The sequence below is a fragment of the Schistosoma haematobium genome, chromosome 1 (assembly GCF_000699445.3).
Source record: "Schistosoma haematobium chromosome 1, whole genome shotgun sequence".
Taxonomy (NCBI): Eukaryota; Metazoa; Platyhelminthes; class Trematoda; order Strigeidida; family Schistosomatidae; genus Schistosoma; species Schistosoma haematobium.
Genome location: NC_067196.1, coordinates 22486471 through 22503093, shown reverse-complemented (window position 1 = coordinate 22503093; position 16623 = coordinate 22486471). Strand labels below are relative to the sequence as shown.

Below are 16623 nucleotides of genomic sequence, written 5' to 3'. Positions count from 1 at the left end.
GAATATGACAAGCAGTAAGACAGGTGCAAGAGGTGGCTTCAAAAAATGTATAACAATCTATCGATGATGGAGTGCAAACCCTGTTGTAAACAGGCTTCACCACAATTACGTAAAGAACAACGCCTTACAAAAGCAGTTTTCCTGCATGAAGTCCTGGAGCTTCCCCTTCTGAAGAAGCTGATGAGCGATGATGACCACTCAGTAAATCTGACCTCAGACAAACAAGATGCAATAAGTGTGGTCGCTAGTGCCGTTAGCTTGGTTCTTATACTTGATCGAAAGACTGGGACTCAAACCATCAGTACACCACAACCGTTTTTACATGTAATTGTAATACGTCCCGCACTGTCTGGACAAAAAAATATCACTCATAGGATGTGTATTTGCTCCAAGCACTGCTGATAGGGTAAATCCAACGATACAATCTGCAGAAAACAAAACTCTTTCACGAGAAAAGTTGGATGTTTAAAATAACGGATTTTGTCCGAAAGTAAAAAAAAACAGATGGACAACGGAAGAACAGCCTCCAGTAGTCAATGTTAGGGAGACTACAGCACAATCGACATCCGTGAAAACGATCCTAAAGGTCTAATTATTTGGAATCTGGAGGATTCAGAATGAAAATACTCTACGGAAACGCATGTACATAATCTGGAGTAAGTGGAGTCTGCCGTTAGAAATGCACAACTAGTAAACTTTTTAGGAGCACATATTACTAAGTTGACAAGACTTGCTAAGTAGGTTGAAAGTGAGACCCCAAAAAAAGGATCTCAATTATAGTATTCAGAAGTGTTTAAAGACGTTATGATAGATTACGCGTACAGAACCCGGAATTCGAACATTTGTATTCAACCGGATTGGGATCCAATCAAGTGCTCTCACTGAGTTAGAAGTGCGAAAGAAAAATGAGAATTAAACCTGAAAATCCAGGTTTCTCGGGTATTCAAGTCTTGGAAACAAATAATTCCGAGACCTGCTTCGGTAAATAAGTAAATATTATTCTTCAACATCCAAAGTTTGCATTTGGCACAATGTCGTGTATTGCGCTCAAATAAACTTTTCAGATTCATTTTATCTCCAATACGTATATACGACCCATACACATCGATACTTGGTGATTATTCACCGCAATTAATTAGGACTTCCGCATATCACTCTAAACTGTCACTGCACAACTTCTTATTATACATTCAAATCTAACTCGATTAATTTGTTTCTTGGTTTGCTTGTTAGTTCATTTATTTTTTTACTACTTTCGTGATGCATATATATTTTCGTCTATCCTCATTCTGTTATCAAAAACACGCTTATTAGATTACTTACATATTTCGAGTTCTTACACTCGACTTTTTCCTTTCCTTTTTAAAAATCAACTCGATATCCTTCTAGGTTCTACAGAACCTGTTTAAATATGGCGGATGTTATGCGAACACTATTGAAACCTGAGTATAACTGGATTTCTGGAGAAACCCAAAATGATTTCTTCACAACACTTATGTACCAATAAGCCATTTTGGGATTCCGAATAAACAAACAAGACGATTCATCCCCCGAATATTTTAAATGTGTGCTACACAGACGCTTGTGGACTTGGAAACAAAATTTGCGAGCTACGCTTGATGATATATGAATTAAGTTTAGGTATAAGTATTGTTACAGAAATGTGAGCTCATCGTGATCCAGACTACAGGCTGTATCTATGTTAGAAGACAGAGAGTACGTCGGAGGTCAATTTCGTGCACAATCAAGTACGCTAGGGGCACACGATAAGGACACACATGAGGTAGCATGTTGCACAATAAAATCAAGACATTAGTTACTGACCATGAGAGAATATGCCATGTTCCACGTTGTCTCATGGACGGCTAAACCCTAAGAAATATCTGTATCCGAATTAAGGACAATTGTTATCTCATCATTGGAGACTTCGATTCTTCAAGCATCTGTTGGATTGAACTTACGACCTTAGGAGGATGTTTTGATAACAACCTGCTGATGAATACTATTCAGTATGCACTTGTTCAACTTATCATAAAACCAACATATAGTGGAACATGAACCATCATTTATGGACCTCGTCTTTACACACTACTGTGCCAATGTTACCGACATTCAGCACCTGCCTCCACTAGCGAGCACTGATCACGTGTTGCTTCATTTTAGGTTTCGGACACAATATACACTGTGTATCTGCTCTACTTCGTTCCAACATCTAATAGACTAACAATACGCCGATTAGACTATTCTATTTCAATAGATTGGTCATTCGGACACAAATGAAATGAGGTTAGAGCCACATTTGAATCCGTAGCACTACCCTTCATCCCACGGTCAATACGTCAACTATCATTCCACCGTTCAAGAATCAATCAGAAAAACCGAAGGCTGCTGAGGTGCAGGAATCCTACATGTAACTTGATCTTATGAACAAGCCATAAACTATTTAGGTGTAAATACCGAAAAGCCCAGAATATTTCTAGATGTCGCATCACATACGAAAGACAGCTTGCATATAATAGCCGTACTTGCTCAAAACGATTGTTTTTGTACATTAAGAGAAAAACAAAACGTAGAGATTGAAATTCTCAATGATTGTTTCATGAAACTTCAGATATACTGGCTGAATCAGGTTTGACCAGAACTAATACTATACCAATCTATCTTTGTGAGATCAACTCTACAGTTATTATTGAAAACACTTCTCATAACCACACAACTGATATGCAGGCTACGGGACCGGTTCATGCAACTGGGAAATGTATTCTTCAGTCAACCATCAACCTCAAACTTTTCTCAACATTAACTCCTTGGGGATTGGACGGATGATACCGTTTTTTCAAAAGCATTCGATAAGGTTTCTCGATTAGGACCTGTGTAGAACGTCTCGGGCTTTCGAATAACAGGTGACGTACAAGGATGGACAAGAAACTTCTTATATCGCCAAAGACAGAGAGTGAGAGCAGAGTGAACACTATCTATGTGGAAGCCGGTCATAAGTGGTGTACCTCAAGTCACCACCACAATAAACAAAGGGTGTCTCCGTCAACCAAAACTCCTGTTGATGTACGTGAAACGAAACGCAATGATTACATAAATGCCAGTTTATCACAAATGCCAACATTTCCTGTGAAATATCTAGAATACAAGTCAGTTTACAAAGTGACAGTTACCAAAAGTCCGACAAACAGAGTTTAAAACCTCGTCATGGGCCCAAGTGACAAAACAGTGAAATAAATTTATGTCCACTTTGATGATGAATAGTTATTTCAAGGATTTTATAAAAGGAATAATCGAGAAATAATACAGAAAAGACAAGAAAAGGAATGAGTCAAAAGGATAGGCTAACACGGTGGTGATCCTTTGTCGTAAAAGAATTTCAGAAATAGAAAGGATCATGGATCTTCAAAATATAAGGGTAATCTTTCGAACAAACAACACCGTAAGGTCTAAACGGGTAACAATCAAAGATTCAGTAGGGATAGAGCAATAACAAATTTGTGTATATGCGATCAAATGTGGTGATTGTAATAGTTTATATGTAGGTGAGACATCACGACAACTGCATGTGAGGGTGAAGGAACACAAGCTTTGCTGGAAGCACACTCATAAATCCTCATATGAGTTGGAAAAACTAAAAAACAAATCAGGGACAGAATTACACTCAATAGAGTTGGGACATGCAATTGATATCACTGGCACAAATATCCTCCGGAAAGGCTTTAATTTGTACAAGAGAAACTAAAATCCAGAACCCTACACATCTGGAAATCCAAACAGTATTATTAGGAGGGACGGAAAACAAATAACTGTTCCATGACAATTAAAAATTCACAAATAAACTTGAATGAAGACGAAAAGAGGGATCTCGGCAGCTCTACTATCTATAGAGCATGTAATAACACTGGTGATGACATGCTGAAAATCGAAACCATCATAACGTCAACAGTAATGGACTCCTTTAGCAAACTTGGGTCTCACAGCACGGGGCCCCCGAAATGCAACGATGACTCCCCAAAACTCCGCAGGTGATTGGACCTCGGTTACCAAAGTTGAAAAAAGCCAGGCGTCACCGTCTAAGAACCTGAGTATCCCAAGTGTTGTAGCGAAATCAGCTGGTGATTTGGCCGCACAATGCTCATCAGACGGGAATATCTGAAACTTGGACATCTCAGTTTATGGGCCAGGAGCTAGCAGTACGCGGGATGTCTTTGTTTCGCAATGACGGAAGAACAGGAATTGGGATAGAGTAGCCTTATACTTACGATCCTGCCTGGAGGCACATCAAGTTCACAAAAGTCTACCAGTCTTGATGTGTCCGTATAGTGCTCAGTAAGATTGTCTACGACCTCGGGGTGTCCATTTGGAGTCACCTACAGGAAGCCCACTTCTGACATCGAGTACGAGGTACGAGTACTAATTCCTCTTCTTTTCTTGATTTACATAAATGATCTTCTACAGCAGTTACCGTCTGACTTATTACTTTCTGCTGGTGATGTGGAACTTTGGAGAGAGATACGCAACCAAGAGGATTTACTGACACTTCAGGAGGATCTGACTCGACTTCAAAGTGTAAAGTAGTCCATCTCAGACATGTTGCAGACTATAATTAGAACTTAGGAAACTTCTCTCTAGAAGTACCTGAAGTTGAAAATGATTTAGGAGTGCTGGTACTCTACGATTTGAAGTCTTACGCCAACTGTGACAAAAATGCCTTTCGAGCAAACTTTGCATTTGCAACACTGAAGCGCGTTTTTGGCTAGTTTGACGGTAGAAATTTCCACACAATCTTCAACGATTTTATTCGTCCCCATTTACAGTCTAGGAAGCATGGCATATCATCCCTCACTTCAAAAGGATAGGGAAACTCTGGAGCGTGTCCATCGGCGAGCCACGAAACCAGTCCAGGGACTCAAATTTAAGCCCTATGAAAGCGCCTTCATTCACTAAACCTGTACCCATTAGAGTATAGACGTCTTAGAAGTAGCCTTCTAATGGCTTGCAGCATCCTTAACACCTATGGAAATCCCCTTAAACACCTACTTAAGTTTAGCTCCAACGCAAACCTAAAGAGTAACACCCAGAAACTAGAGACACAACACAACAGAACGGGCTATAGACAAGACTTCTATTCCCTAAGAGTTGTCAACTGCTGGAATTCATTCCCGGATGAGCTCATTTAAGTGACTTCCAAGGAGTCCTTTGAAAGGCAACTTGACATATTCTTAAGGACTAAGGATAATATTTTATTATGATATACCAATTTTTTTTTCTATTATCGTTAATATACCTAAGTTCTTTCCTGGAGGTATTGGTGATCCACTGCTATTAGACACGGAAGCCCGTTGGGCGAAAGCTACTTTTATTTCACACACAACCATTTGAACTCCATTTAATCTATTACTTGGACCAGATTTCCAAGCAAAACGTTGAACTTAAAATTCAATCGCAGAGGATTTTACAAACATGACTGTCGTTCTTAATATCCTAAATTAACACGGCGCCCAACTACCGTAAAACGCTGTATTCAAATTTAGATGAAATTTTTTATTAATAGGTGGTGGGGTTGATCATTGTAGTCTTCGGGCTGACCTAAACGAACTAGCTAGATGATCCTAATGTCGGAGCTCAGAAATTGGTTCTAGAAAGTGTGCTAATGCAAGCCGGACACGGCGATATTTACCAGTATACTGTCAACCGTACATCGCTTCAAATCTTACAGGTACGAAAAGGCTTAGAAGTAACAACTGCAGACCATAACTCAGGTTTTGAAGTGTTATGGTCACTTCATTCGTCATTCAAACGCTTTGACGAGGACATGTTTCGGGTTCTACACCCAACCTGTATGAGACCACACCTAGAATATTGCATCCAAGAAGCTGGTCCACTTCTTATTGGGGATACTGACACATTAGGGAGTGTCCAAAGTCTAGGGACAAACCTAGCAAAGGGTCTTCCCAAACTCCATTTCAATGAGCGTCTAAAACGTCTGAACAATTTCCCCTTAACTTTTCATTCAACGCGAGGTGACGTTATATTGGCATTCCATACCCTCAACAACACGTCCTATCTTTTTTATCACTTCAGGACTAATCATCTCCAACGCTATAGGAAGAAGCTTCAAAAACAGTTACCCAATAAAGTTAGAGTTCCGTTTTACTCACTGTATAGTAAATAACTGGAACGCCTTACCCGAACAGATAGTATCAGCTTTGTCACTGAGCATTTTAAAGGAGGAGCTGAATTTCTATTGGGAAACAAGTTCGAATGATTCACACAGGTCCAGTGACCTACAGTCCATTTTACTGAAGGATGAAGTAGTGCCTGAATTGAACCTTCAAGGTCGTAGTTACCTTGTATTGATATTGTTTCAAACCTCGAGTATATTTGGAATGAAATAGCGATTTGATTGTTTTTACTTTTAGCGTAGATCTTCGGCACATGTAGATGTTTGCACCAAGACTAGTGAAAACTAGTTCTAAAGATAAAAGTGTGTCAGCAACGCTTCTTTAGAGTCAGAATTCTGACTCTCTTTCTCCCTCTTTAAAGAGGGAATAACATAACTTATAAATCCCTTCTGGCACACTAAACGCATCCAATTTCGTTTTGATTTTCGTTAAGAGGGATGTGATTAAAGATATTTCGGTGTCAATCGCAGTTATGGTCAATGTACTGTTAACAGTACAGTTAGCAACCCAAGAGAACGTACTTTCGAGTTAGACACAGACATCTATTAATTTTAATTACCGTATAAGTGTTCGTCTTAAGCCGTACCATTGTTTGCTGTTCGTTTCAGCATCTTTGTAATTGCTTTCTAGTAGCTGTCATAAGAAGCACCAACCACGCTTTAGAAGTAATGACTAAGATTCTATGTTTCATATTTACAACTGGGTTGTGAGCAGTTTTGTGGTGATATGCTAGACTGCCTTTTTACAACATGAATATCTTTCCCTGAAAGAACGGTTATATTCAGTTTATGAGGTCACTTATATTAGAATGATCAATATGATTTTAGGGAGAAGGATAGTTTTTGACCAGCCATATCAAAAGACAAAAAAACCCCAACGGACATCGTTATAAACTTGTACCGACTATGTGGACTCTTGTGTAACTCGTACCTTAGTTGCCTTCTGGCTCGTTATGCGATATTGATGATACTTAACATTGGTGGGAATAAACTAAGATATTACATAAGTTTATAAGGTAACTATCGATTTTTTAGCCCTGTTAAAATGTGTGCTTATGTCCTTGTTTACAGAGATAATGGAAAGCAGTGTTTGTGAACCCTGTATTTGATGGCTTAAAACTGCCTACACTACTGTGGATCTGTCCACTGTTTATCTCCCTTTGAATCCTTCTACTGTTCCTCATCCAGTCGTCATAAGTATCGTTCTTATTTGTTTGTTTATTTACTCAAAGATTCTAGTACATTAGGGCACCAATAATTGTGTCATACAAATGAAGTGATATTTTGAGGTAAAAGTTGAAAAGGGTCATAAAACTAATATATGTGAACAGTAGTGGCATTTAATTAAATATACAGCTCCTTTTAAAAAAACTACCGTCATGAAAGATCGGTTGATGGAATTCAGTCCACTTTTATCAAGCGTTTCATAGAAAACGACATCAGGGTCAGCATTCTTTGAATCTTCCCGTTTCTGTGGTCTTATCTTTCGTGCGTCTACCTGTGTTAGTGGTTTGCCTTATAAAAACTAGTCCAATATAATGTATCATTACACATTTGGTTGTAAATCACACATGTCGTCATGATGTGAAAATATCGAATTCCCTGACGTTTCGCAGCCATGCTAACTTGAACTTTAGAAATGAATGCTTTCCATCTGGATGTTTAACCTTAACTATTTTCATAAAGTCTCTCAGAATACTGTTTGTTTCTACTTCTATGCGAAATAACAAAACTCTTGTTCGGTTTTTGTTGGTAAAAACTCAACATTTTTTTTCTGTTAAAAATATAGGTACTTAGTTGTTAACTTCCAATATGACATATTCAAGTTCGACAATACCAACGCCGTGTTTGGATCTTGCTATGGAGGGTGAGAGATTTTGCCGTGAAGGGGATTGGAATAAAGGCATATCTTATTTTCTTAAAGCACTAGCAATCGGAACGGATGATCTTAGTTGTCTATCGGTCGTTTATTGTCAGTTAGGCAATGCTTATTTCTACCAACAAGATTACGCCAGAGCCTTGGAATATCATCGTTGGAACCTTGCTCTAGCTAGGTAAAACATATCTACCAATATTTATCGTATGTATTCACATTCATTCTTAGTTATTGTAAAAATGGAAACATATTAGTAAAGCTTTATAAACCTGATCTGCTTGTCATTTCTTGACAAAATATAACAATAAATTGGGGAAAGCTGACAAAAGATCAGAAATGTCATACAGGTCTTTATATACGTGTGCTTTTTACTTTTTTTAAGGTTTATTTTAAGTCAGGATTTAAGACATCGATTTTTCATCAGGGCAGTGAAACAAATCTAAAAAGCAGTAAATACAGATATTCCCATGAGCTTATGTAAAAGTACTGATATACAAAACAGTCAGAAAATCCATCAACTCTGATTATACAATGGTTCAATAAGATATGGAAACTGTTTTATTGATCTTTTTCATAAGCTTTATCAACATTAAAAGTGGAAATATGTTAATTGAACATTCATTGTCAATACACTAACTGTTCTGTACATTAAATCATGATGGAGCTTTATGAAAGTTTCATCCCATGTTTATTTGGAAGGTATATTTAGGAGATACTATGTTCTAACCTTGGTGCAGTTCACATGAATAAATAATTCATAAGAAAATCTTATATGTAGCACTCAATCGACTACATCATTGAGGTATAGAGATACTGTCCGAGCATCCATGAGTTTGATTTTTATCTATTTCGCAAACATTTTTGGACTTTTTCGATATAGGAATAACCCATTTGTACCTTCAGATTTCAACCAATAAATTCTGTCCATAAACCGATGTAAATATTTTCGTAAATGATCACCAATTCACACATCTTATGTACATCCGAATTCCTGATATTTGTCAAATTTTCTCCAGGTATTGTTTCAAGAAACGATGGTTAACAGATGATCAGACATGGGAGCAGACATTAGTACTTTGTATTTGTGTCTTAAGGTGTTTGCTAACTGACTGACTTAAGGTGTTTATTTTATTCTTTTAATTTTATTGCGAAATATCAACAACTTTCGTCACTTTTGACTTCATTTATCTGTCATAAGTTGGTGGTTCTAATTTGAAGAAAATCTGGAACTATTCATTACAAATATGAAGAAAGTGGAGTAATTATCAAAGTTTTCGCATCTTGTAGGTAAATTGTATACCTTTATAATGTACATACAGACCATTATTATTGGTGTACAGTCTACCATAATTTGTTTTCCTTATAGAAGAATGGGTGATGGTATTGGTGAAGCATTCGCAACAGGAAATCTTGGTAATACACTTCAAATGATGGGCAAATATGACGAGGCAATAATGTGTTTCACACATGAATTAGCAATTGCTAGACAGTTAAATGACAAGGTAAATCTTTTGACTGGTAATTCTAATGACGTTACAAAAATTGCCACATCGTTCGGTTTCTCTGTATTTATAAAAGATGTTTAACCTGAAAGATAATCTTTCTGCATAAACAAATAAGCTTTGCTAAATTGTAGTTATGTTAATCCGCAATTTTAGTGAGGTAGCCGTCTTGGTTAATTTTGGTTTAAAGCTAAACCCTACTTTCAACCAATCAGTTATTAGTTTAAACGATATTCCACGTAATTTGGTTTTGTCTGTCGGATATTATCAAGAATCAAGACATGAAACGTTTGGTTCAAAGCTGAGCACTTGGTTACTGGGCATTATCAATCCCTTTTTCATATATATTTGTCAACAACAAAAACCATGGACATCTAAACTATCTGGGTAGAAACACTGTGATTGTTTCTCATGTTCTATGCTATTTAACTACCTTAGAGGCAGCGTAGCGTGATCACTACTTCACTTCGGTTGAAATATGATATAATAGTAATATATATAAACGGAATTTCTGATCCGAATGTATATACTTTTGATCGATAGAATTCGATTAGCATAAAAGTCTCAAAAATAAAATAAATTATCACTACACAGTAGTCAATCACTGCAAACATATCTGCCTTACAAGAAGCAAATCTCTTGCAAAATATCTAAATGGTAATGTCTCTGATAAAATGTAGAACTATGGGATGTGTGAATTCAAACATTTAGATGAGTTTCATTTTTTTCGATATATTACAAATACTTCGTGCTTTTCAGGGTTTTATCTTGACCGATGCCAACTAATTAGTATTCACGAAATTGTCTTTTCTTTTGCTAGCAAACTATTTTCTTCATAATACGCTGTAAAGGCACTCTAATGGGTCTTTGGTTAACAAGCATTCTTGTTTATAGGTTTGAATTTGTTATGTATACACTTTTGTTTTCTGGAATAAGGAATATTACGCTTATCAACTAATAATGAGAAGCGTAAGAACGTGACTACCGAGCGACAACTGCCAGTGAAATTGAATCTACTGATTTGTTTTATTCACAAACACTCCCTTAAGTAAGATCAGTCAAAATGACTTGACAATTAACCACATACGTAGGTTATGTTCGTCACAGATTAGTCTCAGTTGGAGTTCACAACTAGCGTACATTGGACAATTGTTTCTTCATAGCGAGATCGAACCCAGGATCTTCAAACCTTATGGTGGACGCTTAACAATTAGAACCACTGGATTGGCGTTCAACAGTGCAATCCAAACTTTACGATGTAACGTGGTGATAATCCAATGCAATTCGCTAAAACTTTCACTCTGGAAATGACAACTATTTTATTAGAACTTCAGGAAATCATCTTGAAGTAATTCATTATTGAACTGTCTATTACAGTTTAGTTGTAGAGGTTTTATTGAGTTTGGTTCAACATGTAGATTATTTTCATCGCATAATCTTATTCACCGTCGTCTCCGTCTTCTTGTTACACAAAAGACAAGATGAACATGGTTTAATGAAAATACATAAATTATAGATTATTGGTATGAAAAAATCGCTAGATAATTACATAGCCAAATACTAAGTGATTAGTAAGTAATCAAAGTTTCAATGGATATATTTCATAATCATTTAATACTTATCGAGATTAATGATATTACATTAACTTGAGATTATTATATCACACAAAACCAGTTAGATATTATTTAGATTACCTAGTTCTCTTAATGCCTAAACTGTTTTTCTTTTATTGTCATAAGAGAAAAATATTTTTCATTAAATGAATTTTATTTAAATTAGTTCTCATCTTTATGTGATATTAATGATGCTTTTTAATTCATATGTTAAACAGTAAAGTTTTAGAATTGATCGGAGATAAATATCTCACAATTTTTGTTATTGTTGTTAATAATTGGTTATGTAGAGAACAGAAGCTGGAGCTCTATACAATCTTGGTAGTGTATATCAAGCTAAGGGGAAACAATGGTTACCGGATTCTGGTGAATTTCCGGCTGATGCAGTTAAAGCACAAAGAAAAGCTGCTGAATATTACAAGTATATATATATTTCTTATTTTCTTCATCTCTTCCTATATGTCTATATTAGGGGTGCTTATGTGAAACACTTACAAATGTATTTAGTTCTCAGTCATGTTTGTGTTCTAATTTCGGAATAGCTTATGTTTATTGTAGGTGGAGTTTTGTTCTCTTAGCTGGATGGTTTGGTCCTGGAGCTTTCATTGTTCTACTGAACAGTATCATCAGTACAAACTTAAGGTAGTTTATTCGAAATTACAAGTGAATTTGGGATTCTTCTGTTACAAAATAAGATCTATGCAGACTATTAGGTAGACTGGACGACTTAAACATAACAGTGTAACAATAATCTTCCAATCGATGGAAATAAATGAAACCAGGAACTTGGGAAAGAGGTCGATATCCAAAGAGGTCAAGATTGTTATAAAATGGCTCTGTTCTTATGGCAACAAAAATGAACCTGAGGCACACAAATAATAAACTAGCATTGAGAACAACCAAACAAATAACAAACACCTAGGATCGTTGAGGAAAAATAAGCTGGAAGAAGTTACTATCCGCTTCCTTACACTCCGAAATTATCACTTATTAATAGAAACGAAGACAAAAAACTAATTAAGGTGGAGTCTCTGATAGTTTGATATTTAAATCGGGTCCATTTATATTATGAATTGAAATTATTTATAATAATTAACTTGAAAAATACTGTGATTCAACGCTTAGTGATTTGCAATACGTTCATATGTGATTTCAGTGATGTTGATTATTTACTACTCAAATATTAGCTAGGTAGTAACTGTTGCACGATAGTTTTTATTATGTTCCATAGCCTAACAGTCTCAGGTCTTAATCAATTACAGAATGAGTGACTTACACGCCGATTTCCTCTAGTTGCCTATGATATTTTATCATACTTATTTTGTGTTCATATTCTGTATATAAGCATGCTATTTTAATACATGAAAAGGCTACTCATCTGGGTAGATTAATTCAATAATACGGTTTTGTAAGCAGCTATCACTCAGCCACATTTTCATATCAAATGTCGGTCACCATTCTTCTCATTCCTTTTTGACAAAAAATTCGTCCCGTCAATCACTAAAAACCTTCTCTATAATGATGACGGCGGGAATGGAAATTGATTTTGGAAATAATTATTATAACTGAGTGGAATTCACCGTTCTTTCACAATTATTGAATAACATAATGAAATGGCTTGAGTTATCTGAAAGTAAGAAAATTAGCATAAATCGACCATAAAAGTTTAAAAATACCTTTCTCTACTTTTTTAGTCTTTGAACGTCCCATGTATGTTTTCTATTCACCGTTTACTTGTCTTTTGATTCTGTATTGTGTGCAAATATCTTTCACCTTTTGTGTTGATTTCCTATTTTCTGTACGGCTCCTAATGTTTATCAACTGAAACTAATGCGATTTCATTGACACCATGATCTGACCTAAGTTAGACGTTGAATGCAAACCAGGAAGCACTGAGCAGCTATTTTGTCCTAATGTAAGACGCCTCAGCAGTGCACATTTGTGACCCTCCGGAGATCGAACCCAGGACCCTCAGTCCCGTGGTGAACGCCCAACTTCTAGACCGTTGAGCCGAAGTCCGATTGTTCGCATGTCTAATACGATTTTATACAAAGCTATTTCATTATCTATCTTCTAGACATAACTTTTGGTAGTATTGTATTCTCTAAGCTGGATGTTTAAATTGTGAACCTGCTTCAAGTAGAAAAAAAGCCTTTTAATCATTCCACAGGTATCAAGTCATTTTGTCCTGATGACGTTGTTTCTAAATGATTGTCGTCTCAGATTTTACCATCTCTATGTGTCTTTGTGTTCACGTTGACTGTTTTGTTAAATTGCCCTTCGGTCATGTGATTTATTGATTTTTCCTGCGTATATTTATAAATCGCATTTATATATGTATGCCTTTTGACTCCAGGTTGACTTAAATACCATGCTTATAGAAATTCTCTGACATTATTAGAATCATATAGATCCAGAATTTTGACATTTTCTGAATCAAGTTTATGTCAATAGTTGTCTGCGTGCACTAATTAAATGTGTAGTACTTCTCGACTTTACATTGTTACTGTGTGTTATTGCATGTCTAGGTGAAAAGAACCCCCACTTTTTTATTTCAGTGCTTCTTGCAGTTGAGAAAATTTATTTTGTAGATAATGTTGCATTTGTTATCACTGTTGTACCTACTAGTTCATAGATCTACAATTTCCTAACCCCTCAGGAAGTCTGAAAGTCTAATATTGATTAGGGGATTTGTTTAAAATCGACTCAACTTCTAATTATTACGTATAAATATATTTACAATGTCGTTGGGTGGTAGACAGAACACTTTCGAGCGGTTGGAGGGTAGTCAGAGGAACACGTTGTACAGAGGTTTCATGCACGTTGACACATCAGCAAGACACATGCAATATTACAAGAACTGATGATCCCTGTGTGATTTAAACCTGCATTACTCAGCTTCACAATCAGAGACGTTATCATTGAACTATTCATGTCATGACTGACCTCTGTAGGACTGAGACATATTTACATTCAGCTATAGAAATTACATTTGAACATTATTAAACGATAAATGAAAGAGTTCTCTAAAGATAGCAAAAGAGAATGAACAACTCCTTACTCAGTAGTGTGTACATACTGTCGAAGAACGCCAAATTGTTAAGAAATCCGTTATCAGATGCTCCTTGTTTCGATTCATTCTATTCATCAGCTGATATATTAGTCTAGGATAATAAAAAAACAGCCACCTTCAAATAGGACTAATCTTTAAAAATCACTTAACTAAAAGTATTACGAATGATTTTGTATATTTAACTATAATCTGTCGATATTTATTGTTTAGGTTGTATATCAACTATGAGTATATATCGAGATACATTGAATTTTGGACTTATGAGTATTTAAATATTTTGTAAGACACTTATACTGCAGTGAACGAGAACTCGAACAGGAAAAACCAGTTTATTATTAAGTGCAAAATTACACAGTGGCTTAGTAAAATATATCATTTGCACAGCTTATTTGCCTTGTCCTTCATATACTCCATTATTCCTATAATTCTGTTGTTATTTCGATTGCTCTTTGATTTTCTTCTTGTTCTTTTCATCTCATTCTTCTGTTGCTAGGCCACCCGCTTGTGTACATACATACTACTTATATCTGTTAGTATAAGTAGCATACGCCACAATACCAGTTGTTTCCTTTCTTCTGTAAACCGATGAACATGTATATACGCTAAATTTTCCTTGTATTTTCAGTTTTATTGTTCCATACTGTTTGACTACAGTTCATTTGATATCCAACTACTTTATAGTGATGTATTTGACTTTAAAACATTAGACTACCTTATTTCTATTTATTACACTGTTATAATTTCTTAATATCCGGGTGAAAAATATCATGAGCTTTCATGTATTAGGTTCAACACAATATATTTCAGATTTCATTTATTTAAATTTTCGTATTGTTTTTTTTTCTATTTAGAATGGGTCTTGAATTAGTTCGAGCACTTGGTGATCGACCTGCTGAAGGTCGAGCTCTTGGTAGTCTAGCAAATGCTTATTATTTACTGAGTAATTTCACTGAAGCAATTGAATGTTATAGAGAAGTATGTATTAGCTATGATCATTATTTTTACTTCCTATAATTGTTTGAGAGTGATATATGATCTTTCCAAGAAAAATACTCAAACTGAAATAATTAAATACTTTACTTTTGGGAAAAAAATTGAATATATCAATATGACTCTCGTTTGTGTAATATACCTGTTATATCTCCCTTCTCACTGTCCCAAAGCATCCTTATAAGTTAAATCCTTAGGTTAACTTGTTATATTTAAAGCTTTATCTCCTGCTAAACCAGAAATTAATAGAGTTTATCCAGAAAGAGAGAGAGAATGGAAATAAGTGTATGATCAATAACAACGCGATGATAAAATACGCATACTGAACAACAATAGAAAATGCAACAAATGTAAATAATTGGAAAGTAACAATCATGTATATTTTAAGAAAATTACATTAATTCATCGATAAGAAGCAGATGATGATGGATATTGTTTAGTTCTGTTCATAATTAACAGCCATACATGAAACGACAAATTATTTTTTTAAATTGATGTATAGAAATCTTGTCCTTAGACAACGCACATAAAGCATCACTACAGATTTTTTCTTTAACTAATCTGATGGATTCGTAAAGTACAAATACTGTCCATGTCATACTTCTAAATGTAAAAGAATTGATATAAATTTTTTAAGTAAAGTTGAATAGGGGTTAGTTAATGAACTCAGAACGTTCGTTCCGTCATATTTGAGACTCATTCGGTGAATATGTTTGCGTACTTGTTGATGTTCACTCCAGGACTCGAACTTACTGCCTTTCATTTCATACGAGAAGAGTTAAACACTTACCTATTTGAACTCAGTAGCTAAACTGATATGTTGGGTGTTTGAGGCGAAAGGTGATGGGTTCAAGTTCCGGCATGAACATCGACACTGCTTAACAGATATATCTAGTTGGCGAGCCCAAAATAAGGCGTAACTCATGTACTGGATTCCACTGCTAACCGATATTCAACTCTGCTTAAAAGTGCTTGTGACGTAGTGGCAACATTGAGGCTCTTCGCTCCGGATACACATATGTTAACAGAGACTAATCAATTGTGATCCGTAATATCAAAACTGGGAGATTTAAACGTTTACAAATGAAACATGGTTAACATAATTACTAATCTATCTATGTTTATAAAAATCGAATAACAGAATTGTAAGCATAGGCTAAATGAAGCAAATAGTGATTATTAGTGTATGTGTCGCGTGGGAAAATTTGATGGTGGTAAACTTTCAAAACCCTATAATGAACTTTTAAACGTTTCCTGTGGTTATTACATTTGTCTAAAAAATTGTATATTGCACTATACTAGTCCTATACACCCGTTGTATTTCCAGCTTGGCTAGGTAATTAATTTACTTAAAATAGTCTACTCTCACTAGCATCTCATATATA

At 35.6% G+C, this 16623-nt stretch overlaps 1 protein-coding gene across 1 annotated transcript in view; it reads left to right on the top strand.

Annotated features, from left to right (window-relative positions):
- Nucleotides 1-6304: 6304 nt before the first annotated feature.
- The window catches only part of GPSM2 (G-protein-signaling modulator 2), a 36965-nt gene continuing 26646 nt past the window's right edge, over nt 6305-16623 (top strand). Inside the window, exons 1-5 of the mRNA XM_051213179.1 lie at nt 6305-6339; nt 7974-8238; nt 9427-9562; nt 11466-11596; nt 15100-15223. Of these exons, the coding sequence (XP_051073429.1) occupies nt 7997-8238; nt 9427-9562; nt 11466-11596; nt 15100-15223 (633 nt within the window). The 5' untranslated portion in view covers nt 6305-6339; nt 7974-7996. The remainder of the gene's footprint in view (nt 6340-7973; nt 8239-9426; nt 9563-11465; nt 11597-15099; nt 15224-16623) is intronic.